At 38.0% G+C, this 23,676-nt stretch overlaps 1 protein-coding gene across 7 annotated transcripts in view; it reads left to right on the forward strand.

Moving 5' to 3' along the window:
* Positions 1-23,676, forward strand: part of ADCY7 (adenylate cyclase 7) — a 67,829-nt gene that overhangs the window by 17,699 nt on the left and 26,454 nt on the right. For 3 of the 7 annotated variants that reach the window (XM_055818456.1, XM_055818457.1, XM_055818458.1), the window contains 7 exons: positions 3,777-3,929; positions 13,710-14,280; positions 15,547-15,747; positions 17,828-17,992; positions 18,800-18,949; positions 21,223-21,371; positions 21,685-21,796. In XM_055818456.1, the coding sequence (XP_055674431.1) occupies positions 14,110-14,280; positions 15,547-15,747; positions 17,828-17,992; positions 18,800-18,949; positions 21,223-21,371; positions 21,685-21,796 (948 nt within the window). In that variant the 5' untranslated portion in view covers positions 3,777-3,929; positions 13,710-14,109. Of the gene's footprint in view, positions 1-3,776; positions 3,930-6,742; positions 6,882-11,256; positions 11,352-13,709; positions 14,281-15,546; positions 15,748-17,827; positions 17,993-18,799; positions 18,950-21,222; positions 21,372-21,684; positions 21,797-23,676 lie in introns of all 7 variants that reach the window. The other 4 variants (XM_055818460.1, XM_055818461.1, XM_055818459.1 and 1 more) reach the window with 4 other exon arrangements.

Raw genomic sequence — 23,676 nt, forward strand, 5'->3', positions numbered from 1 at the left:
ATAAAATACTTCCCAACCTATACCGGCTAGACATTATGCCACTATATTTTGCCCAAAAAGACTTCAAATGAACGTCAGCATTTCAGTTCAGTTTATTAGTGAAGTCATTAAAAAATGATACAAAAGATTTCCTGTAAAAATATTTCACTTATCAGTGTAAATGTTATTAATTAGAACTAAATTAAGATACTTCTATAATTGTGGCTGTTCAGGATGAGCATTCAAATTAGGGCTTCAGCAGTATTGGTGTTGCTGTTATGCCTACTAGCAGAGCAAACTCTTGAGACTCGTGGCAACTTTATACTTTTAAGTTAATAAATAAACTAAGTAGATAACCAGAAAGCCTTGGTGCACTGCAGTGTTTCTTTACAGAGGTTTGTGGAGGTGTCCACTGAACTAGTCAGAAAGTCCAAGTAAGGATAGCATGAACATTTTTAGGAACAGTAGCCAAAGCTATTATAATGAATGATTCAGCTTATGTTTAAAAAAATTTAAGCTACTGGTCAGAATACAAAGTGTTTCTCATAATTGGATCAGAAGAAAAAAGTGAAGGGGGCTGTTTTTTTGAAAAAGAAAAAGGAGTCAAAACTGATGTTTTGTTAACTTCTGTATAATTTCCATAACCACAGTGAAATCTGGATTTCCGCAGTTTATTTAATATGCTGGTGAATGATTAGTCAACAAATGTCTTGAATAAAACTGGGAAGAATCAAACAATTTTGCAAGTCTTTGCTCCAAACAAATGTTATATTCAGTGAAGTATGATAAATCTGAGATTTTATAATACAAAAATAATCCATCCTTCCATTCTGGAGTTTCTGTTATGTGGTATTTGTTGTTTCTTGAAGCTAATGAAGTATCTCTAAAATTAATCAAGAACTGTTGCCATGTCCTCCTCTTCTTGTGTGCTCTAATACCCTAGACCTAAAACAAAGGAAAAATCCTGAAAATAGTAATAAATGGAGCTGTTACTAAAGAGCTAAAGGAAGACCTTTTTTTAGTACTCTAGGGTTTTTTTTCATCTTTGACCAGTTTTAACTTGATAAAGTTTAGATACTTGAAAATAAAAAAACCTCCCACGATAAAGCAGATCTGTGCTGCAGGTGCAGCATCGATCCACTGGCTCGATAGTAGGCAAATTACAATTTGGTAGGTGCGAAAAGCAACTGCTGTTACAGGAGCAAGGCGCTGTGCTCGTAATATAACTGGTTAAATGTTCTTCAGTCAAAATGAAAATGGCCTGCAAGCTGTTGCTAGGGAAATAGGTGCCTGTGGTTAGTGTTGAATGCAGAGAGGTTTGTCTGTCTTGCAGATCAAAAAATGGCTCAAAGTACTTAGGCTGCGTATCACTTTACTTCCGGAAACTTGCTGCTTATCAGCAGACTGGTCTCTGCGTCTCTGAGGAGCTTCAGTTACAAATATAGAAAGAATCTTTTTTTTTTTTTTTTTTTTTTGTTACCCCACCCCACCCCACTACCCCTCCCCTACATTTTGATGTAAAGTATTTCTCTCACGTGTTATCTTTGTTTACAATGTTTGTGTATGACAGGAAGTATACTGTCCTCAGGACCTGATCCTGAGAACACTTCTGGGGGAGCAGCAGCTCAGTCCCTCTGCAACTAAGATGGATCTTGCATGTAACTGTTGATCAGGGGCTCTGGTGAAAGTTGTGTTTTTAGGTACATCTTTAAAAAATAATTTTTTAAAAAATCAGTGGCACTGTGAATTTGGCATAATCCTTACTAAAAGCTAACTATGTACATTGCAATTATGGATTGCTACAATTAAGTACCTTCATAAACATTGAAAACAATTCTCAGTCCTTTAGCTCCTCTTCTAAAATCTCTGAAGAGTGTTGTTTCTGGGATGATTTTTAAGAACTGTCACAGCATATTTTTCTAAAAGGCATTATGAAACTTCTGGGACATGCTAACTATTTGGGCATCCTCATTTTCCCTATGAATACCAGTAAACTGTTGCCCAGTATTGCTGTCCATACAGCACTGGTCCTTTTCAAAGGAATATGAGGTCGTGTTGATTACCATGGACTCATCCTTAATACTGGATACATAACAAGGTGAAAGTAAAGCAGCAGCTTATTCGGGTGTTCCAGACTGAACATGTAACAGAGGTTAAACAAAGTCTTCTTTTTATCTGCTCTTAACACATGCACAGACACAGCAGATTTGTATCTGTCTTTTCAGATGAACTCTGCAAGATGTCTTACTGTTTTTTCCTCTCATCTATCTCCAAGGCTGCCAGAAGACTTTCTCAGGGTTTTGACCTTTTTCTTAAGAATCATCTCCAGTTTCCACCTAACTTTTATAAGTTCTGATGCCCGTTGAGCTTGGCTATGTGGAACTAACTCCTGGCCAAAAAGTAATGGGACTTGGTCACAACTGTCCCAGGGCTTAGGTATGAACTGGACATTTAACCCACTGTGATGGAACAGAGTGCCTATTTTGAGTGGTGATTAAAGTAGTTTGTATATCCTAGCAAAAATTTAACAGAAAATGACTATAGGTTTATTTGAATTCTTTTTGCAATAAAATACTTTGCATCCGCTCTGATTTTGTGCCAGATTATTTGGCAGTTTCACCTGCCTTTCGGTTTCCAAAGTGGGTCTCTAGTGGTGGAGCTTTGGGGTGAACAACAAAATACATGTTGATATGTTCCCTTCCTAGCACAGCTATTTAAATTGCATCAGGTTTCCCACTGACGTCTTAATTCCAATTTCCTCCGAAGAGGCTCTGGGCCTCTCCTCCTCTGAGTCATTATTTCAGCACTACTGTATAACCGTTTGCTCCACTTGGTTCCTGTCCCTGGTGAGTGTGTACTGGATTCCAACAACCAGTAGTGAGCAGCCATGCCTCCTCCCAGGGCCTGGTACTTTGCTGCGGTATTGAACTTCTTTGGCATCTTGTCACATCCGAACAGTTGTTCCCATAATGCATATGAAGATGATAAAGAAGGAAGAGGAGGACAAAGCCAAAGGCTGTTCCTACTAGACAGCTGGTGCGCATCCTTGAGGATGATAACCTGACTGTGTCTTCTGATCATCTGCCTACCTGGAGATACAATTTTCTGTTCATGACATCCTAGACAAGCAAACCTACTAGGCAGAATCTCTTTAATTTCTACAGTAGTGGTAGGTGAGTTTTTATCCAGAACTGCAAGGTGTAGGGAGGGAATTTGGGTGTTTTTGTTTGTTTGGTTTTTTTTTTTAGCTGGTTTTCCTGCCACATTGTCGTATTTGCTGATCTGTGACTCAAAATCTCAAAAAATATTTTATGCTGGTTTGAATTATACATTGTTTTATTAAAGTTTTTCTTGGATTGTTTTTTTAATTGCTGATATTTGAACTTCTGCATAATAAAACTTACTGAAAAACTTAGGGCTTTCATTATCAAGAATGCTGTAAAAGTTAGTAAAATATTCTCTTACTTTTAGCAGAGTACCCTTTGCTGTCACAGAGGCCTTGCTTGAAAAGCATTGGGATCAGTTAGCATAAAAAAATACTCCTCATCAATCTTCAGCCTTCTTTTCAGACATTTCCATCTACCATTAAGTATTTCAATCAAGTTACATTCATGCTGCAGCTTGCCCCAGTATGGTTAAGTACTTTTTCTTCTATTGATTGTCTGGATAAAAGGTTCATAGTACGTGGAGACGGAGATTGAGTAATTTTTTCTTCCTTGAACAAAGAGGGGAAGAAATAGAAGCATTATTAAAGCTTGCAATGGTCCTTGGAGTAAAGATTTCCTGTCTTGTTGCAGGTTGGTGCATGTGATACTTCAAAAGATTTAGTGTCAAGGATCATACCTGAGTGGGCTGCGCTCACCCTACTGCAGGAATTCCAAAATGATCGCACAGACCATAGTGGAGTGGAGAAATACGAATTTTGCGGATGAATCCTGTGGCCTGCAATGGTGAGCAAGCAACAAGCATGTGGTTTTTATCAGTAGTCTCAGTGAGATTTAGAACCATAAAAGCCCAAAGTAATCTGTTATGCACAGTTCAACATTACAGTCCAGGTAAAAAGTGCTTTCTCAATGGCTGCACACAGCCCTGGGGATTGGTTTAGATACTGATCAGCGATAACCTTCACTAGGGTAGTGGCTGCATACTTTACTATTTTGGAAAGTTCTTCTGTGGACTTCATGTTGCTCTGAGGCAGTAACTGCATAGCTTTTTAGAAAAAGGGACTTTTGCCATACCCTGAAGTTTTGCTGTGACCATTGTATTATTTCAAGGTTTTGGTATTCGCTAGTTCTGTTTTAGCGCTAATGAACTGGACTTATATCAGCAGATCCAAAGGATAAAAATGCTTAAGGAGAATTTAATTTCAAAGTGTCTGCTTCATTTTGGCTGTTGCTAGGGGAGATACCCCTGTTCCCCTTGGCAAGTCAGTGCTTTACACGGTGTAGGTTTCCAGTAGCCTGTCGGAGTTGGGAATGGTAGGGCTGGTTGTCAAGCAAAGCTTTGAAAATGGTGAGATGAAAGATAAGATGAAACAAGAAGGATGACAGTGACTAGATCTGTGTTCAGACATTCCATTATCTTAATAGGCAATCAAAACTTAGGGTGAAAATAATAAAAAAATAAAAATCCCGTGAGGCATGTTGGTTGTATGTAGAAAGCTCTCACTGCTTGTGCATGGCTTTGCTCTTTTTATGATCCAAGAGAGCTTACCCAGGCACTCATGAACACTTGGCTCATTTGGCATGTCATCTGGATCAGTGAAAAATACGTATACAACTCCTAACAGTTTTGAAGTATGTGTTGCTATCAAGTGGGACTGAAAACACGTGATTTCAGAGGTTTGCATCCCATTATCGTTGTTTTATTTCACAATGAGTCTGCAAAGGACCTATTTTGGAAAACTTTTCTAAAAGTATTGTGTGTATTTGATTGCTGTTGTGTCCTGAGGTAGGCTATGACTGTAGAAACAATGCTTTTATTAGAAGCATAGATATGTCTCCTTGGTGGTGTTTTTAATACTTAAACTCCAAGGGAGGGAACTTCCTTATTGCAAGTGTTAGTTTTAGTTTTAGTTTTTTTGGCTGTGAAGTACGGATGTGGTGGTGTAACAAATGTTGCATGGTTGACATGTGAAGAAGTTTGGGGAACATTAAAATTCCCCTGTAATAAATAGTATATAGAAATAAGATTTTTAAAACACGTACTTGATAGGATTTACTCTTGAAGTACTAGTCATTAAGTAAAGGGGCCACTGGATTTAATCTGTCTCCTTCCATTCCCCCTTGATTCATAAATAGTATGAAGGCTTTGCTCTTGTGTTTTGGTTATGATGCTTGGCAAAACTGCTTTATAAAAAATATTTGGTTCTTTAATAGAACGCTACACTGATAACAGAGTACAGTAGGAAGATAGTGCTGATTTATGCTTTGAGCAGCCTTAAAGGTCCTTTACCTGCTATTCAGTGACACGTTCTCAGTGTGTATGTCAGTGTTAGTTCATCTGAAAAATTAGACTGGAAAGAAACCAAAGTTGTTGATGTCAGTGCATTAGTTGAATTTCATCTGCCTGTATGTATTTCTTCTCACTTCAGTAGCGTGGAAGTATTGTAGACAGGAGAGAGAAGTTCGTGTCTTTGAGCCTCCTTCTCTGTTTTACTGGTTTTAGCTGGACTGAATCTAAATAGCAAACAATTTCTTATCTTGTTCAGGACAGGTTTTATCTTCTTCCCGCCCATAGCGTGGCCCTTATCCCTTGCCATATTATGATTGCACCTGTTCTGTGCAAATACACTATTTACCCTAGAGGTGGGAAAGATGCATTTCTGTGTTGAACTGTAACACTCCCCCTAAATAACGAAGTGAAACGGGAAGAATAAGAATAAGGTGTGATGCCCATTACAATCCTGTTCACAGTGATTTTTTTTGTTTTTTCTTTTTGAACATCTGTTGGAGTATTTAGCCATAGAAGAGCCCTTGTGCTCTGGCTTTGTCACATCAGCAGTCTGTGCTTCCTTGTTGCGATAGGAAAGCTGAGGCATATTTAAAATATGTGACAAGTGTAAGTGGAATATTGACTTTTGTAGTGGTAAGTTCATTTTTAAACCAGCTGAAGTCGGAAAATCTATCTGTAATGTGTGACAGGGAGTCTGGGAATAATGAAATAATTACACACCTTGGACTTTGAAAGATGCAAAGCACAGCTCAATTCCCTTCTGATGTGATGTATCATTTTACACCCTGGATTTTGCTGCTTATGAAAACCAGCATTATAAAAGGACTACTACCCCTCTACCTCCACCCCACTGAGCCAGGCCCAGCAGTTAGTTATAAGGCTTAATAGATTTTTTGGTTGAACCATCATGTGTTTGCACAATAAACTACCTTAGAACAGTAGTAAACCCTTGCACGTAACTCAGTTGCACCAATCTGGTTATACAGATTCTTCTTTCTTTTATACTCTAGTTTGTGACCTGGTCTTAAATGACAAATCTTCAGTTTCCTGAGCCACCATCTGTCACCATTTCTCTGTCCTACCTGGATGGCTAGCATAGAGGTTTCTTTCCGTGACTGTAATCTCTTTCCTCAAAGCACATTCTGTAATAATAGTGGTATTAAAAAATAAGCAACAACCCCCCCAGTCCTAAAAGTGATGTTCTTTGTATTCTTTTTCTTAGGCTGTGGACCTGTGAGAAGTGATGAGTCAGTTTAACAACTTGCTGCTGGCCTTGCTTTCCTATTTGTGGTTTGCCTTTCCTTTTCAGACACTGGGCTGGCTCATCTATACCTCTTCTCACTGTTGCAATCCACCACCCTGTCAGAGAAGGAACCTGCCAAAACCAACCTTTATATTGTTGTATGACTTCTTCCAAACTTCCCTTTGGAGCTTGGCGGGTGCAGGAGGTGGGTGCCTGGGCAGGCAGGCCATGCAGCTGGCATAGGACAAGGGGTCCGAGTGGGTGAGAACCCCCTCCTTTGGGTGATCTGACCTGGCTGTTGAGCTCAGTTGTTTTTCAAACCTCTGTTATTTCACATCTTCCATTTCTTCTAGTGACTGAAAAACTGTTTTCAAATTATGCAACTTGTTATTCCTATTTTAAAGGTTATTGTAGAACCGATACCTTGAGAAGAAGCAATCTATTGAAATAAGAATGAATAATAAGAGTTCAATTTCAACACTTTCTTTGCAGTATACCTAACACTATCATTGTCATGGCTCTCAGTGTTCAAAGGCACAGCCTAGGTGGTGTAGTGTTGTATTTTACGAATTGCTCTGACACATGGTGGGACTTCTTCTGCCTCCTGATTTTTTTATTTTTTTTTTTTTTGGCAGACTACTTTTTTGTATCGATTAGGCTTTTTAATGTAAATACAGTTTTGCATGATGATGTGTTGAAGTGGGTATGTTACTTTTTGTAAGAAAATAGAAGGTAAATAGAAGTAAGATTTTTCTGTATTGTAGAAGGAGCTCTTCAGAAATTAAATGTAATTAAGGAAGGTGAAATTTCACATGAAAACCTTTGAAATATATATATATATAAGTTTACCTTTGCAAAGAAACTTACCTGTGCAAGTAATACTTACCACTGCTAGCAGATAGGTCATTAAAAATGCATCTGTTCACCTTTAATATTTTCGTATGAGTAGAAAAAGCTAAGGTGACTGCAGGCTGGCATTTGAAAGCCAAGTCTAAAAGAAAGAAGTGTGGTCTCTGTGAATGGTATTTCTGTGTTGTATATTTGGATTGCTAATGTTCGTTTCCTAGACTGAATCGTTGTGGAGTCCACTAGACTAGAGAGATTCTTGCCTGAGATTCATAATAAATCTACTAATCTCCTTCGTTTATTCTACTGGATGTTCATAGATTTCTAATTCCCTTTTAATATCTGTTAATGGGTAATTATGGTCAGCAATCATTCTTGTCATGGAAATTGCTAAAGTAATTTTAGAAACACTGTTGTCATTTATGTGAAAGAAAAGGTAGAATGGAAATCATAACTGTACCCTCAGTCTTTGGTGCTGTAGTAGTTAAAGATGGAAAAACTGGTTCTGCTTGCTTTTGTGCAGCAGTTTTTGAGAGGAATAAGGCAACGTATATCACTTCACTTGGCTCTTACTATTGGGGTTTGTTCTAAAATTCCATGGGTGAGACTGCTTTTTAGCAAACAGGCAGCTTTAGGTGAGCAAGACTTGCGTCCTTGGCAAATGAACAGCTAAGTGGAAAAAATACTTTAAAAATTGTCCAGGCAGTTACTGTGGATGTGTTTGGGAATACATCAGTAGCTTTGAAGAACAGAACTGCAATGTACTCAGATCCCATTTGAAAGGCATTAACTTGGTCACTAGCTGCTGTAAATAGTTCTCCCAAGAGAGGGGACAAAGGATGTGGTCACTGGCCACCTGAGCATCCTGCTGTGTGAGCGAGTGGGCAGGAGGGTGCAGGTTTGCCAGACCCGCTCCCCAGCCTGCAACCAAGCTAGCAAAAAAAGGCCAAATGCGGTGTGCCTGAAACAAATGCACCTGCATGTTGTGAGGGAAAACTGATGGGCCCCTGCTGCTTACTTAAGCTCTAGGTGGAAAGTGGATGACCAAGAGATAGTTGAGATGGATGTGTGTACAAAAAGAGCTCCTACCTTTGGCTCCAAGCAAGCTGTGAGGATTAGGGATGAGCTGCTGGATAGTGAACATTAGTGCTGGTTGAAAGAGCTGGGGCCCAGGGGCAAGACCCTTTAGTTATTACCAGACTCAAGCCAAATTTTAATGTCAATATACCTTGAGAGGCATCTTGAGAATCCTGGAGCTTTGCAGCATTTGCCCATTCAGTATTGTTTCAGAGAAATAAAACCTTTGTATCTAGAAGTTTCAAGGGGCTTAGGAAATGCAAGTATTTGAAATGTTTCTATTTCAAGTTGATAGAAAAATCAGCTTGACTTTTCCTGGCTGTTCTGTGCTTGTTTCATCTATGCTGGTTGGACTGTGCACAGGTAGGGCCGAGTGAATCACTGGGAGCAAAAATCACCTCCAACTTGCAAACACATTATTTTACAGATGGTCACCTGACCAGAGAATAAATCTGAGGTGCTAACGAAATTATTTGGGTAACCCTTGGCTATTAGAATGGAAAATACAGTGCTGGTGTTCCTTGGAAAGTAGCAATAGCCTATTTGGAATATCAGATGGAAGGAAGAATGATGCACTGTTTAATAACTAGCGATATTATGAAAGTATATTATGAAAATATGCCTGCAATGTAAGTGCATGGGGGGAAGGCTGTTAAGCAGGGGCATATTGCATATTGTTTATGACAAGGCTGGAGATGAGAAATGGGGGAGTCCTTGCTGCTTTGGAGGCACGAGGAATCATGTTCTTACCCCATCAGCTGATTTACCTCATCTGCCCTGAACTTTCTGCTTTGCCTCAGTAAAGAGTTGGTCGATGTGGTGCATGTTCCTAGATTTTTCTTGTGAAGAGACTTGCATTTTTGTAGCTACTTACCTTGGGCAAACTGGAGGAAAAAAAAAAAGGGGGGGGGGGGGCTTCTCTGACTTTTGTCATATGACTTGTTAGTGTAGCCCATGATATCATGTTTCAGTTCTCTTTAAAACCCTCGCTCTCCATAGGCTCTGTAGTACGGTCATGTCTATTCTGCAACTGTTGAGTCCAGGCCAATTCTTAAGAAAACATTGTGTATTGACACAAAGCACTGTGGACAGTTTCAGCTAGCCTGGGAGAACAAAAGAGCTTCAGTCCAAGCTTAGCAGCGTAATGAACTGTTTGCTTTCATATTTTCTGTAACAAAATCCTATGGCTTTGTCAGTAGGAGACCGGAGAGTTTAGCAATGCTTGGAAATTCCTAGCTATGGGAAGGAAAGCATAGAGCAGTCAGAAATACTCAGATTTGTGGATGATAGAAACGCTGTCTTTTTTGCTCGCAAGTGAAAGGTGGCTGTGCATGTGCGCCAGGTCTTGCCCAGTACTTAGCTAGATAACTTTCTGTTGCTGAATCTGAATGCAACCTTGTTCTGTACCTGAAACAGAGTAGATTTGGAAGGCTGAAGCTATTCTGATTCACCTTCTGGAAGGAATCCTATTGTCCAATCTTTTATGCCTATCACATGTCCGGTGTTCTTACATATTCACTGGGCAAATTTCTTTTGTCTGACCAGATGTGTTTCACGGTAATTGGCATGCAGATGACTGTGGAGCCAGCCCAGATCTGAGTAAATCGTGTTTGTTTGTTTGTTTGGTAGATGTTCCTGTGGGTTTTCAGTGCAGTTTCCAACCCATACTGCTGGGGTTGTTTCTTATATATTAACCTGGTTGGCAGATTGCTCCTCCTTTCTAATTCTTTGAACACAGTGAAGGTTTCTAAAGAAATGAGGCGCTTTCTTGATAAACTGATGATCAGAGCTCCATGGTCTTATGGCAGCAGCCCACATCCAGTCCCCGTTTGGCTTGGTGTGTTTGCCACTGGTGCTGCTGGGAGTGCTGTTTGGTTTTTGTGGCCTGCTGCCGTTTCAGGGTTACACCTCTCTTGTGGTGTCAGAATGGCAAATCTCTTAAGAAACAATGACCAAAAAAAGCAAAATACTCACGTGATCCTTAAATATGTAAAAAAGAGTATGTTAAATGGATGCTTTTACTAGTGTGTGGTGCCATCTGTGAGACAAAATCTTTCTCTCTCAAGCTGGCCTTCTACATTTCCAGAAGGTTGCTGGAAAAAATTCAGAGAAGGGGAAGGGCACAAAAAGCGGTGGCTTTCAGCCAAGTCTGCTAAAATTTCTTACAAGACAACCTTTTTTTTTTTTTTTATGTTAATGGGAAGAGGGTAATACCCGTAATATCTTAAAAAAAAAAAAAAAAAAAAAAAAGACATCAAAAAGCTGTTTAAGTGCTTGGAGTGGTTTTGGAGCTGAAATGCAATTCCTATACTGACATGTGCATGTGTGAATTTCTGTTTTTGATTGGAAGGTGATGACTGGCAATTCATTACATTTGTCACACAAAACCATGTTTATTTAACTAATGCATAATTGCACGATTCTCAGCTAATTTTGTGTGTTGCAAGTAACTTGCATTTTAAAACATGTACTGCAGAAGCACACATTGCTCTGTAGTAGTTTTTAAAAAGGGGGGTGGTAGTGGCAGTGGGACATGGGATGCAGATTGAAACTAGTTCAGGAGTTGAATTATACATCTCACAGTAGCATTTATGTAGTGTATTATAGATTCTTGGTAAATCAATATAGTATTGTTTGGGGGTTTCTTTACCTAACAGAGTTTTGAGAAGAAAATGCTGTGACCCAGGATTATTCATAATTACTTGTAATGTATATCTATGAAGATCAGTGGAGGAATACACAAATCAATAAGGTAGCAATCTCTTTTTTTTATTAAAATGGATTAAACCATTGAACAGACATTTCTCTCCAACTCGGTGTCTTGTAAAACTCTCAAATAATATTCAGAGGTAGTTCTAAGCTGACATTTGACATTTTTTTTTTATCTTTTGAACGTTAGATAACTGAACCACAGCCTCACAGTACAGTTCTGAAGAATAGAGATTGTCCCTGGTATTGTTTTTTCATTGACATAGAAGCATAAAATTACAGAAAGCAAGCCGTGCAATAATTTTTCTTGGAATTCAATATTAAGTAGCCCAAGACAGGATTAATTGTCTCTCATAATTGCAAATGTTTTACTGCTTAGCAATTAGTAGTTATTTTTAGACAATGGATTCGTTCCTGCTAACTGGAAAAATAAAGCTGCCTCTCAAAATAAATATTATCATAAAAATTACCCTCAAATTCTTATTTCTGCAGGTATATTAAGGAACTTTTTCATTGTTTTTATTCCGAAAATACACCTTTAGAGGGAACTGGGACAGCAAACCTGTTGTCTGTTATGTATAGTGGATCACATCAGGCAGAGTGTGTTCCTGCACTCCCACCCTCATGGTACAGGGATTCTTCAGGCTGTTTAGTGAGTTGTTTGCGCCTCTAGTGAATCACAGTTGTAACCTTCCCACTGTCTGTAGCTTGTCATCTTTGTAACGGAAAGATGAATTAAAATTACAATACTGGCCTCTGTGCACACACTTCTGTCAGTTCCCTCTTCGGAAAAACTGGCCTACACTCGAGTGAAGTAATTCTGCAGTCACCTGCATGACTTGGAAAATGCATGAATGTTTCAGTTTCATCTTGGCCTTGGCATCTTCTTAAAGTATCAGTGATTTCTAAGATGCGTTCACACACCTTTGCAAGAGCATTGTTACGCACATGCAAATGGTATGAGTACCAGAAGAATTTTTTCAGGTGGAAGATGGGAGGCCTTTTTATGGAGTAAAGCTCAGTAGTAACCAGTGCAGGTGAGATACTAGGTGTACCATTAACTATATATGGGAAAGATGTCTTAAATTTTAATTCAGGTTTTAATATGTGTGTTTATTCTGGGTGTTACTGAATAAAAGTGAGGCAATATGGTCTTTTCTCTTTTTATGATTAACCCGAGTTTGCAGTATACTCTAGGAAGAAGTTGTAGTTATTCATTTTGCTGCAAAAGTTCACTTTTTTTGTTTTGCTCTATCTCAGTATTGGTATATCTGTTTATGCCCACTTGGTCATTAATGATTGGGTGGTATGCTAGTGTTTGCCTCTATTTACAGAGACTAAATCACTCAGTGCGGTTTCTGAAACTTTTTCCTTAACAGCACTTTCGATTGTAGTGTGAATGTAGTCTAAACAGATGTGTGTGGTTAAGCATTTTGCCTTTTGAGAGTAACTGGCTAGGATTTGGCTTTTCTGCAAGTCTTTTGGTGGGTTCTTTCTCCCCAGAGCAATGGCCTTGGGCACCATGGTGATGGCAGTCAAGTGGCAAAGAAGCTGTTGTCCTGTTATCAAGTTTTAATAAGACTTCTTCTGAAATCCTGGTTTTCATGCTTCCCTCCGTCCCATTCCCCTGCTTTTTTTTTGTTGTATGTTTGTTGGCACTGAGTGAATTATATTCATGAATCTATTAAAAAAACATTGGTCATTAGTAATTAACAATACAGTTCATTCCTTAATGTTCATTGTTAACAGAACACATCTATTGCCTTGGAAACACTATTAAATAGAGTTGAACTAAATAGACAGAACTAGATGTCAAGTATCTTTTTTTTTTTTTTTTTTCTCCTTAAAAAAAAAGTTTATTGAATTTTGGCTTGGACAGCTGTAGTCTTTTCTCATTTTCTATGCTTTTTAATTAAAAAGTGAAAGAAATAAAAAAGGATTTCTTGAAGATGCATGTTTTGAAAAATATTACAATGTGTATTATGATTAAAGATTTTGTATGTATACGTACACACAGGTGGGTGCATCACTTCAGAAGAGTTGTTAATATTCAGTTACGCAACATGCTTATGGAAACTATGTCATTTGCTCAAAAGGAAACGAATTTAGTACATTGTTCATATGAAAATGTTTCAGTTAAAGAAAGGTGCAGCTGGCGCCTGCAGGGCAGCCGTTGGCAGCACTGCTGAGCCCTGCCTCTGTGGCCGCTGGCAGCACTGCCCATGCATGGAGCTGTGGGGCTGCCACCGGGCCAGCAAGAAACAGCTTTGCTTGCTGGTTAGAGCATGCAGATGGGAAGTTTAAGGAGTGTACCTTTTTTTTTTTCCCCCTCCTTCTTCCTTGGGGAACACTGTGTACACTTAAGTGAATATGTTAGTTTAATAATACTGTCTCTCTGCAGAGTTAATCCCAGGAAATGAGATTCAAGCTTATGGAAAGGAGTTAAGAGACTTGCAAAATAATAATAATAATAAAAAACCAAAACCTGAGAAAACCAACAAACAAAAAACCTGCCAAAAACTCCTATCTGCACAGATACAAGTTGATCTAAAGGTTCAAGCATAGAGCTGGCGATGAATTGCCCATGGTTTTGGGGAGGCTAACTCTTTTGCTTCTGGTTGCATTGGAAATCCTGAAGTTAATGCTCATGAGAAGTAAAACTGGAGAGCGTGGGTTGCTTGGTGTGCCTAAAGATCGCAGAGGCAGCGGCAAAAAGACAGAACTTCTTGAAGCAGTAGCTTCAGCTGTGTCTTATTGTGTGCACTGGGAACTGAGAAAAACAGCAGCCAGCCTGGGAGAAAATGCCAGCTAAAGGTAAATACTTCTTCAATGAAAATGACGACTGCAGGCTATCAGACCCACTCTATGAGAAGTACCGCTACACAAGCCAGCAGCATCCACTGCTGCTACTGCTGCTCTTCATTGCAGTCATCTTCTGGACTACTCTTATTATAATCTTCTTTGTCATTGATGTGAGTATACTTTTTTCTTTGTGTTCAATGTTTTCAAAGATTATGAGGAATCACTGTAATGGCACGTAAAACATTTCCGGCTAAATAATTTTTTGAGCGACGTGGTATCGAAGTTGCAATGTTGAAAGAAATCAAGTAATTGTGTACACAATGCTCTGTATGTTTTTGAAGGGACAGGAAAGAGAGGAGAGAGTTGTCAGGCACAGGCACAGTTACTGTAAGGATTGTTCTTTCCTCTGTATACCTTATGAACAAATAATAATTATGCAAAATGGTAGCTAAGTTCTTGTTTCCTTCCTTGGCCCCTTTATTACTTACTACCGTAAGTTAAAACATCCTCCTTTTCTCTTATTTTCTTTTTTGTCATCTAAGAAGTGTGAATTAATACAGTAATTCATTGGTTATGAATTCATGAGGTGATTTTTTTATAAAAGGATTTGTAGATATTAATTTATATTCTTTTTTTGTCAATAATAAAACCACAACAGGAATCTCCCAGTATGATGGGTGATCCATTGAATCAATAGTTAGCAAAGAGCAGGGATCCTATAGGCATAGGAAAGCTGCGTCTTAAATAATTTTTTATTGTGTAGCGTAATATGATACTCTGTAAAGAAATTAGGTATTCTTCAAGCCAGCCCAGTTGACAGCTGGTAAAAAGGGGAGTTGATTTAAAGATAATGTTGTAGAAAGGTAGTAAGGAAGCTGTTATAATCCTTCATTGACTTCTAACACTGCTTTCCAAATACTGTGCTTTATGTGTCTCTTTTAGCAACAAATCTAATCTCACCAATTGCATTTGTATCCCTTTTAGCTTTAATTTCTTAAAAAAAGAAAGAAATAGCAACATTATTTGTATGTTACAAGTCATCTCCTGTAAAACTTAGGAAAAGAGCTGTTCTACTCCTTTTTAGCAAAGCTCAAACTCCTTAAATGCATTTCTTTGGGTACATCTACATTGTATAACGTATAGTTAGAACATGGCTTAAAAGACAAAACCAAAACCCACTAATTTGGGAAATAATTATGGAACTGGGGTAGACTGAGTATCTGTAATAGTATTTATTGTATTATCCGTATATGTGTGAATATCAGAAAGTGTTACTGCTGCCACAGCTAGACTACTTAGCTTTAAAATATGCTAACCTGAGCTGCTATCTAAGCTGTTTCCAGGACGGTATAGGTGCATTTTCTGTTGGTGTTTTTTTTTTTTTTTCCTAAAGCTGACGTTTAGACCAAGTGTAACACTTTGTTTTGCTTTTGCAGGAAGCACCTTATCATCTTGCCTTCATTATTGCAGTATGTGCTGCTCTTGTCATATTTGCAGTCATGTACTTACTTTTATGTATTGAATCCCTGTTTCGGAGATGGCTAACATTATTTGGAGTTACGATTTGGATTTGCTTCTTAATCATAGGATATGTATCACTTTTTGAAAAAGAAAATGATTATCAGTCGTGGGAACAGGTATGTATGTCTTGTTTGTTAAGATACGTAGAACTGGCAGTCAGTATATATGGATGTGTTTATGGACTTTATTTTTTCTGAATGTTCTACCTACATAATTATTTTCTTGAGGTTTAGGTTCAGTTTCCTAATTTTACTGGTTCATTATAGTAAATCTTGGTTTGTATTCTTTATTGTAGTAAAAATACAGTTCAGCTGACAATTAGATAACTGCATAAATCTATGCAAGAATTGCATCTTGAAATTGTAATTGAATTGTATTTTTATTTAAGATTTTTACTAAATCTTAATTATTATGAATTAATCTTTGAGAGAATTTTTCATTAATAATACTTGCTTGGTTAATTTATATGGGTCAAAGTGGTGTTCAAGAAGTGTATAAGGACTCTAGAGCTGGGTGTGCCCTAGGGAGCATGTTTTCAAATCAGTGGGAGAGGTGAAGTGAACAATAAGAATTAATGACACATCCTGGCATAGCTGGGTGTGGGTAAAATTCATTGCTTAGTATCTCTGATCAGAAGATGGGCGACTTCATGATGCCAAAAATATCATAATCTGTAGGAAACTCCTCCTAAGCTCTCATAATGTAAACAGAAGAATTTTTATTGAAATAAAAATTACTTTTTATCTTGTTTTACTGACTCTTCCCCTTCCCCTCTTTATTTCAAAAAAAGATAGATATAAATTATCAGTTAAACAACCAAAACCTGATTTGTATTGTGGCCTGGATCCAGCCCCATGTATTTAGAGTTGCTATTCAGTATTTTTTAACTTAAGGAAAAGGCTATTACCTTAGGGAAAAAATATTACTGTTCTTAACTGTAAGTACAAACGTGTAGGGAAGCAAGATTTGGTTTTGCTGCTTTCAGTGTTGCAAGCCAATGTCTTGTGTTCTTGTCATGTGATAATAGTAATGTTGGCTTAAAGCCTAAAATATGAGGAAACTCTAGATTTAAAAAGTAGCAGTGAACAAGTTAATTTCAGACTTTTATCTCAAGTTATGAATTTATCACTAATTAAAACTACTGTTTAAATGCAGGTAAATCCTTTGCTTGTCCATGCTTATAAAACTATTACACAGTGTTCAGAACACTGTGTGATAGGGGTTGTGCATATGGCAAAAAAGCATTTTTTTCAATTTTTTTTTTTAGCCCAGCTAAAATAATAAAGATTAACTGAAAAGATTACTTTTGTTGAATGAAAACTTTTATTTGCTTGTTTGTTTGTTTATTGTTGCCCCAACCAAGCTATTTATTCTGACAAAAAAGTGCAGGCTGAGCCTTGAGACTTCCTCGAAGGAAGCTCATGTCTGGAACGGCACAAGTTGAGTTGCAGTGATGAGATGGCACTGAGCCAGGAGCGCGGCAATGTTTTCCTCTGATCAGGGTTATTAGTTTCCATATATATGAGCTAAACACTATGACAAATCTATAAATATGGATTCAAGTTTTATGTACTTTCCTTCTGATTCCTAGCAGTTTAGTTGGACCATTGTGTATTCCATAAAATTTGTGCAGCTAAATACGTAGTTAGTGGCAATAATGACTATTTTCTTGTGTCAGCACTAGGAAGTATTGATTGGTTTTTTAGTTTTTATCAAATGTGGAGTAAACATACACGTGTGATCAGGTGATGTTAAAATTGGAATAATACCTTGGAAAAGGTGAAAAATCTGATTCTTTTCAATATTGCTATCCTTGCAACACACTGTTCCTGCTACATGATGTATAAAGTGCATCTTCAGCTGTAATAGATAAATTAAGGATGAAGGGCAAGGACAACTGAAAAACTTAAAGGTGTTATGACATGTTAAACTGTCTTATCTATGAATCTATAGCTGCTAATTCCCTCAAAGCTTTTAGGACTACCACTGTTCTTATGGTTTTAATTGTGCTTTTGAAATGTCAGTATTTAATTGTTCAGCCTGAAAATGAGCAAGAATCCTGCTATTTTCCTCCCTGTTCTGTAGTGAATTTTGGGCAGGCGCCTAATAACATGGATATGTAATACTTTTTTCTTTCTTCCCCCCCCCCCCCCCCCCCCCCCATCTCTCTCTTTCTTTCTTTCTCTCTTTCCAAAGGTGCCATTCTTTCTCTTCATAATCTTCACAGTTTATACCATGCTACCCTTTGGGATGCGAGGTGCTGTCATAATTAGCGTTATTTCTGCTCTCTCCCATATTATTGTTCTAAGCATTGTGGTAAGCATGACTTCTCAGGAAAATAAGGAATCCATTCTATTTCAGGTAAGGAACTACTACTTGGTTAAGTAATTAAATACCCTACTCATATTACTATTTGTTATTGGTATAACTATCCTGTTCAGATAAGTTCCAAACTTCCACATGGATGTTTAAATTCATGGATTTGGTGCTTGGGCCTGATGTGTTTTGCATGCTTTTCATAAAATCACAATTAATTTAATCTGTAATGCATTTTGGTTTTGTGACCAAAGTGGAAGAAGCAGACTTATTATTTAAATTTTTTAACTAAGTTACTCAAAATATGACAAACTTCATCGCAGTCATTCTTCCCGGTCAGTGCTGTTTCAGATGGGTCTATCTTACCTCATCTGGCACTGCCTTCAGGGCGGATCAAAAGGACTGTTGCTGCTCTGGGGAGCCAGCAGGGCCAGAGAGTGCTACTGGGTGCTTTCAGGGTTCCCAACACTTATTAATAGGGTGTGTTCAAAGTTGCATCCCAGCTCTTTTGATGCGGGTGTGTGTCAGACTTTACAAATTCATGCATCAGCATGCTGTGTGGACTGGTTCTCCCTAAGTCAAACAGTAACGCTTGCAAATAAATGTTAAATGATATAGCAGAGTTTTCCGTTTCATTATACTACTGTATGTTCCTACAGGAATGCCTGTGAAAGTTAGCTTCCACTTCCCAGGTACATCCTGGCTAATTCCAACAGTATAATTTGGTATGTGGCCGGGTAACAGAAAAATTGAACATGGCCTGGGACTGATTGTTTTTAAGGGACTAGTATGTGTATTAGTGAAGTACCAGTGACTGTTCTGCAGTAGGTAAATATTTTTCTTCTTGTGCAGCTGCTTGCCAATGCTGTCATTTTTCTTTGTGGTAACTTGATGGGTGCATTTCACAAACGCCAAATGCAGGTTGCTTCGTGGGATTTGTATAGATACACATTAAAGTGCATTCAGGTCCGAATGAAATTGAAGATTGAAAAGAGGCAACAAGTGAGTGAACTAATTCATGTTATGAATTACTTGTTTTAATTTCTAAAGTCTGTGTAATTTTTAAGGTTGGTGACTAATGCATGTTGAAAGGCTTAGTCCAATCTTTGTGATACCCACCTAGTGTCAAAAATAAAAGTTGTGCCATTTGTAACAAAAGAAGGAAGTTAAAGGGAGGAAGGTGTTCTCTGTGGCTTGTCTATATGAAAATCACACTATTTGTAACAGGGACGTAATTGCCAGTTATTTTAGTTATTTTTTTCTTAGTATAAAATGTTACTGGGACTGGTCCAAGGCAACTTAAAAGAACATGCCCTTAATGCCCTGAAAAATACTTGTAAGGTAATTTCAGCAGTTAGTTTCATGCTTCCCTTTTTCACTTTTTTTGTTTGTTTTGAATTCTAAAGTATTATTGTTCTTGTATTTTCTTGTCTCACAAGCTATTTTTCTTTTGCTAGAAGGAGAAAATTGCAGCCTAAGGGGGGAGAAAATCACATAATACATTGCAGTTTTTTTAGTATGCTATTATTTATTTCCATAAACTCTGGTGGTATTTAAAGAATAAGCAAGGAACATGAAATTCTTACTGAGGAAGGACTGTAAAGTATCAAAGCTGAAACTAGGTCGTCTTTCCTCTTTTATCCTGGTATAAGTAGGGTTAAGAACAGCAGCTCTAGAAAGCTGTCTACAGAGTTCTCTGCCTACCAGTTATTAGATGAAAGGAAGTGGCTGGAAAGTGACTGACTTGATCAAATGGAAAAGAAGAAAATGCCGCACTGCTAGCGCGATCTGTCCTCTGATGCTGATCTTGTGAGATGAGATGACAAATCTGCGTGAAAGTCCTGGCAGAATTTCCCTGTGCAGCAGCCAGGGAAGGATCTGATCAGCTTACACAGGCAGTATGTGCTCATTCTTTGGGTGATGTGGTAACTTGCAAGTTTGGATTTTTTAATGGTTGCCTGTTTGAAGTGTAGATGTGCTTAAGACTATGGACAGCTTTCTTTTCATCTGTGTTGTAATTTATTACACAATTTTGAGTCTCCTTTTTGCCACCCACTTTTTCTCTGTGAAAACCATGCGAGAAATGCAGTTCAGGGTTCCTTGTCACTTCCTTGAGAACTGCGTAACGTCAGCCTCAGATGGCCCTGTTACATTCACTGGATCGGTTTAAATTGTTCCCCAAGGTTAACTCTCCTAGTTCTAAAACACTAGAGGAGGGGAAGGAGGTATTTCTGCTTCTGGGGGCAGTCTCAAACTAACTGCTCTCTGTACTTAGTGTAGGCTAGTACTTGATGGTCAAGAACTCCCTCTTCCTACTGTGCTCCCAAGGCATTTCCTTTTGGTAGCAGGCATTGCTTAAGCAACCCTGGCAGCTTACTGCCATCTTCATGGGGCTGCATCAGCTATTCAGGAAAAGGGGACAAAGATTTGGTCTAAAGGGGCAGCATTTTACTCGGTTACACAATGTGTTGACTTTACTGGTGATGTCATCAGAAAAAGTTCCTGCTTGTAGCTGCTCCATGCAGCATTTCCTCTTCTGTGGTGACTATCTCTGGGGTGGTAGAGCCCTTCCTGGGTTAAAAGTACCGTATCTTTGTCTTCCTCTTCTGCCCAGCAACTTAGCAGGGTCGTCTCTGAATGACGGGCTTTTAAGTCAAAGCCAGTGTAAAACAGGACACTGAATAGTCAAACAATGTAAGTGGTTTTTGAAGAGTCTGTATTCTCAGTTCAAGAGACTTTATTTCAGTGGCATCAGTTCCTGGTTCATTTAAGCTGTAGCAGCACATTGTTGATGCTGTTGTGTCTGTTGCTGCTTTTCCAGTATTTAAGAATTCACAAGGGTTTTGAATACTGCGTAGATTGTTCGTTACAGAATATAAGCTTTTACCAGACGCTTTATCAGGCAATGCTAACATAACACTGAGATTGGTGGACAAAATAAGTTGTCGTTTATCCAGAAATTGTAGTACTGAGTACTGAATTTCTGTGTTTTTCATGGTTACAAAGAGATGTCACATCTAGGTCACAAGGAAAAACAAACAAAAAAATATACGATGGCCTTACTTAACTGTAAAATTGGTGATTTTGAGAACAGAAATGTAAAAGTCTTTTCTGGAAAACCTGACATGCATTACTCAAAAAACTATTTGAATAAAGATGTTTGGTTTGTTGTTGTTTGGTTTTTTTAATTCCTTTTTGCAGTCACTAAAACTTACAATTTCAAATGTACTGTATTAAGAATTTTACATCGTTAGTTTTCCCCCCTCTCCTTTTAGGAAAATTTGCTTTTATCCATACTGCCAGCTCATATCTCAATGGAAATGAAGCTAGCAATCATAGAACGACTAAAGGAAACTAATGATAATAGGCAAATGCATGACAACAACTTCCACAGTCTATATGTAAAAAGGCACCAAAATGTTAGGTAAGTGGAAACTGTAGAAGTAATTGTATTAATGTAAGTTCCTGATGCTTAACAGTGTACATGGTCCAGTGAAATTAAAATCTGGAGACAGACTTTCAGGCTGAAGCGAGCTTCTTTCCTATTGTGGGGAGATAATGTGTCTTGAACTGATGTACTGCCTTCTATATCAGTTGAGACACTCCTTTTTTTCTGGAGTTGTTTTCCAAAGAGAGAGATGCTTTCTGTTAAATGTATTTTAATGTTTAAGCTGACTGTGGAATAGACATATCTTCATATTTTAATTATGTTGTTTCTTCCTTTTGTTTTCGTCCAGCATTCTTTATGCAGACATTGTAGGATTTACTCGCCTTGCCAGTGACTGCTCTCCTAAGGAACTAGTAGTGATGCTGAATGAACTTTTTGGAAAGTTTGATCAGATTGCAAAGGTAGGTGTTGCAGTTTGTCGTGCACTAGGGATAAAGGCCACCATTAGAAAAAGAAGTCTTTCCTGCAAGACTGAAGACAGTTGGTGTTAGTGTCTGAAGTCAGGAAGCAGAGGCTGCTTTGGCTTTAAAGCTAACTAGCAAAATCACATTTAAATAGAATTTAAAACAAGAATAAGAAATTTAGCAAGTTGTTACTGTAATTCTAATTCTTGAGTCTGGAGGTTTATCTGTATTGCTCAGGAAATTGTCTGACAGCAATAAATGGTTGTAATAGCGCTGTAAGAGGTACTGTATACAAGGTCTACTGAGGAGCTTTGCTGTGTTCAGTTAGAAGGATCATTTGTTGGCTCTACAAATGGAGAACTCTCAGGCACACATTTAAAGTCATAAATTCAGTCATATTGCATCAGACCCCAATGAGTTATTTAGATCAGGAATAATAATTAGTAATGATACTTACAGAAAAGTGTAAGAATGGGAAGTAGATTAAAATGGTCCCTATTAAGACATGCCCTTACTACTGACCCTTTAGGCTGGCCGTAGTTCTTACTGGTGCCACTTCTAAGTGCTGCTCGAAGTTAATTTCTTTGCAGCTGTAACACAAAGTTTTTGTGTTCTCAGATTACAGGGACTGCATCACATAGGTGTTCACGTGATTAACTCTGTGTGGTGATTTCTGTTATTTTCTACAGCTGAGCCTAGTTCTGCGTATATGTTCTGTCATATCCATTGATTTTTCTGTATTAGGAGGCAAAACGCTGCATTATATTGCATCTTATGCGATATCAAAAAAAGCAAATACCAACCCGAATTCTGGTTCTAGAAATTTAACATTGGTGAAGCATAAGTCAAGACTGACTACCTATGAAAACTTCCCATGGTTTAGAGATCGTAGAATCATAGAATGGTTTGGCTTGGAAGGGTTGTTAAAGATCATCTAGTTCCACCCCCCCCTAAATGTTGGTTTGATTTCATAATTGACTATATTTGGATATACTGAATACAAATTAGAAAATTAACGGACTTGGAAAATCCTGGTTTTATGAAATTCTAAAAATTCTTCAGAAAAGTGGGAAAACCAAAATTATTAATATAGCACAGGAGTGAACTTTAATTAAGTCTTTGTGGATATCACTGAATAAATTCTTAAATATATCACTGATTAAAACCTGGCTTAATCCTAGTTAACGTTTTTGACTAAATGACATTGCTAATTCTTATATTTATAAATGACATTGCTAATTCTTGTATTTATATGAAGTCAGTTGCTGTTAAAACTTCAAGTACTGGCAAATATGAGTATCTTGCTAACTATTGCATTGCTGTTATGCAGCTCTTAGGAACGCACAAGGTCATGTCATCTTAGTTGCTATGAGCTTTTTATGTCAAAGTAGAAGCTGAGGTTAGACATTTGGTCTTTTTTTTTTTTTCAACTGTTCGTCAGATACAAAGGTAGAAAATATTCCAGATTTTGAGTGGTATGTTTTAATTTCTCACTCCTGTCCGCAAATCGCACTGTTTAAAAAATATCTGGATTTAGTGAGTCAAGGTCTTTTGCAACTCTGTGGTTAAGCTGTAAGAAGAGATTCCTGCTTTTTGTGCTATTTTTGTTCTGCCAGGGAGTATTCTCAGTCATCTTTTCCATAATGTAAAAATGTTGTAGGCTTCAATTTACCTAACAAAAGTTGATGGCTAATGTGGACGCTGAGCTGGATACTGAAGTCTAATAGCTCTAATCTAGGGCTAGGTTCCCCTGCTGATCTATTCAAGCTTGGCATTTGCTGCAACACTCAGAACCTACTGGATGGCTGTTGTGGTTTAACTCCAGCTGGCAACTAACTACAACACAGCCACTTGCTCACTCTACACCCCCTCCCCCC

The sequence above is a fragment of the Falco peregrinus genome, chromosome 14 (genome assembly GCF_023634155.1).
Source record: "Falco peregrinus isolate bFalPer1 chromosome 14, bFalPer1.pri, whole genome shotgun sequence".
Lineage (NCBI taxonomy): Eukaryota > Metazoa > Chordata > Aves > Falconiformes > Falconidae > Falco > Falco peregrinus.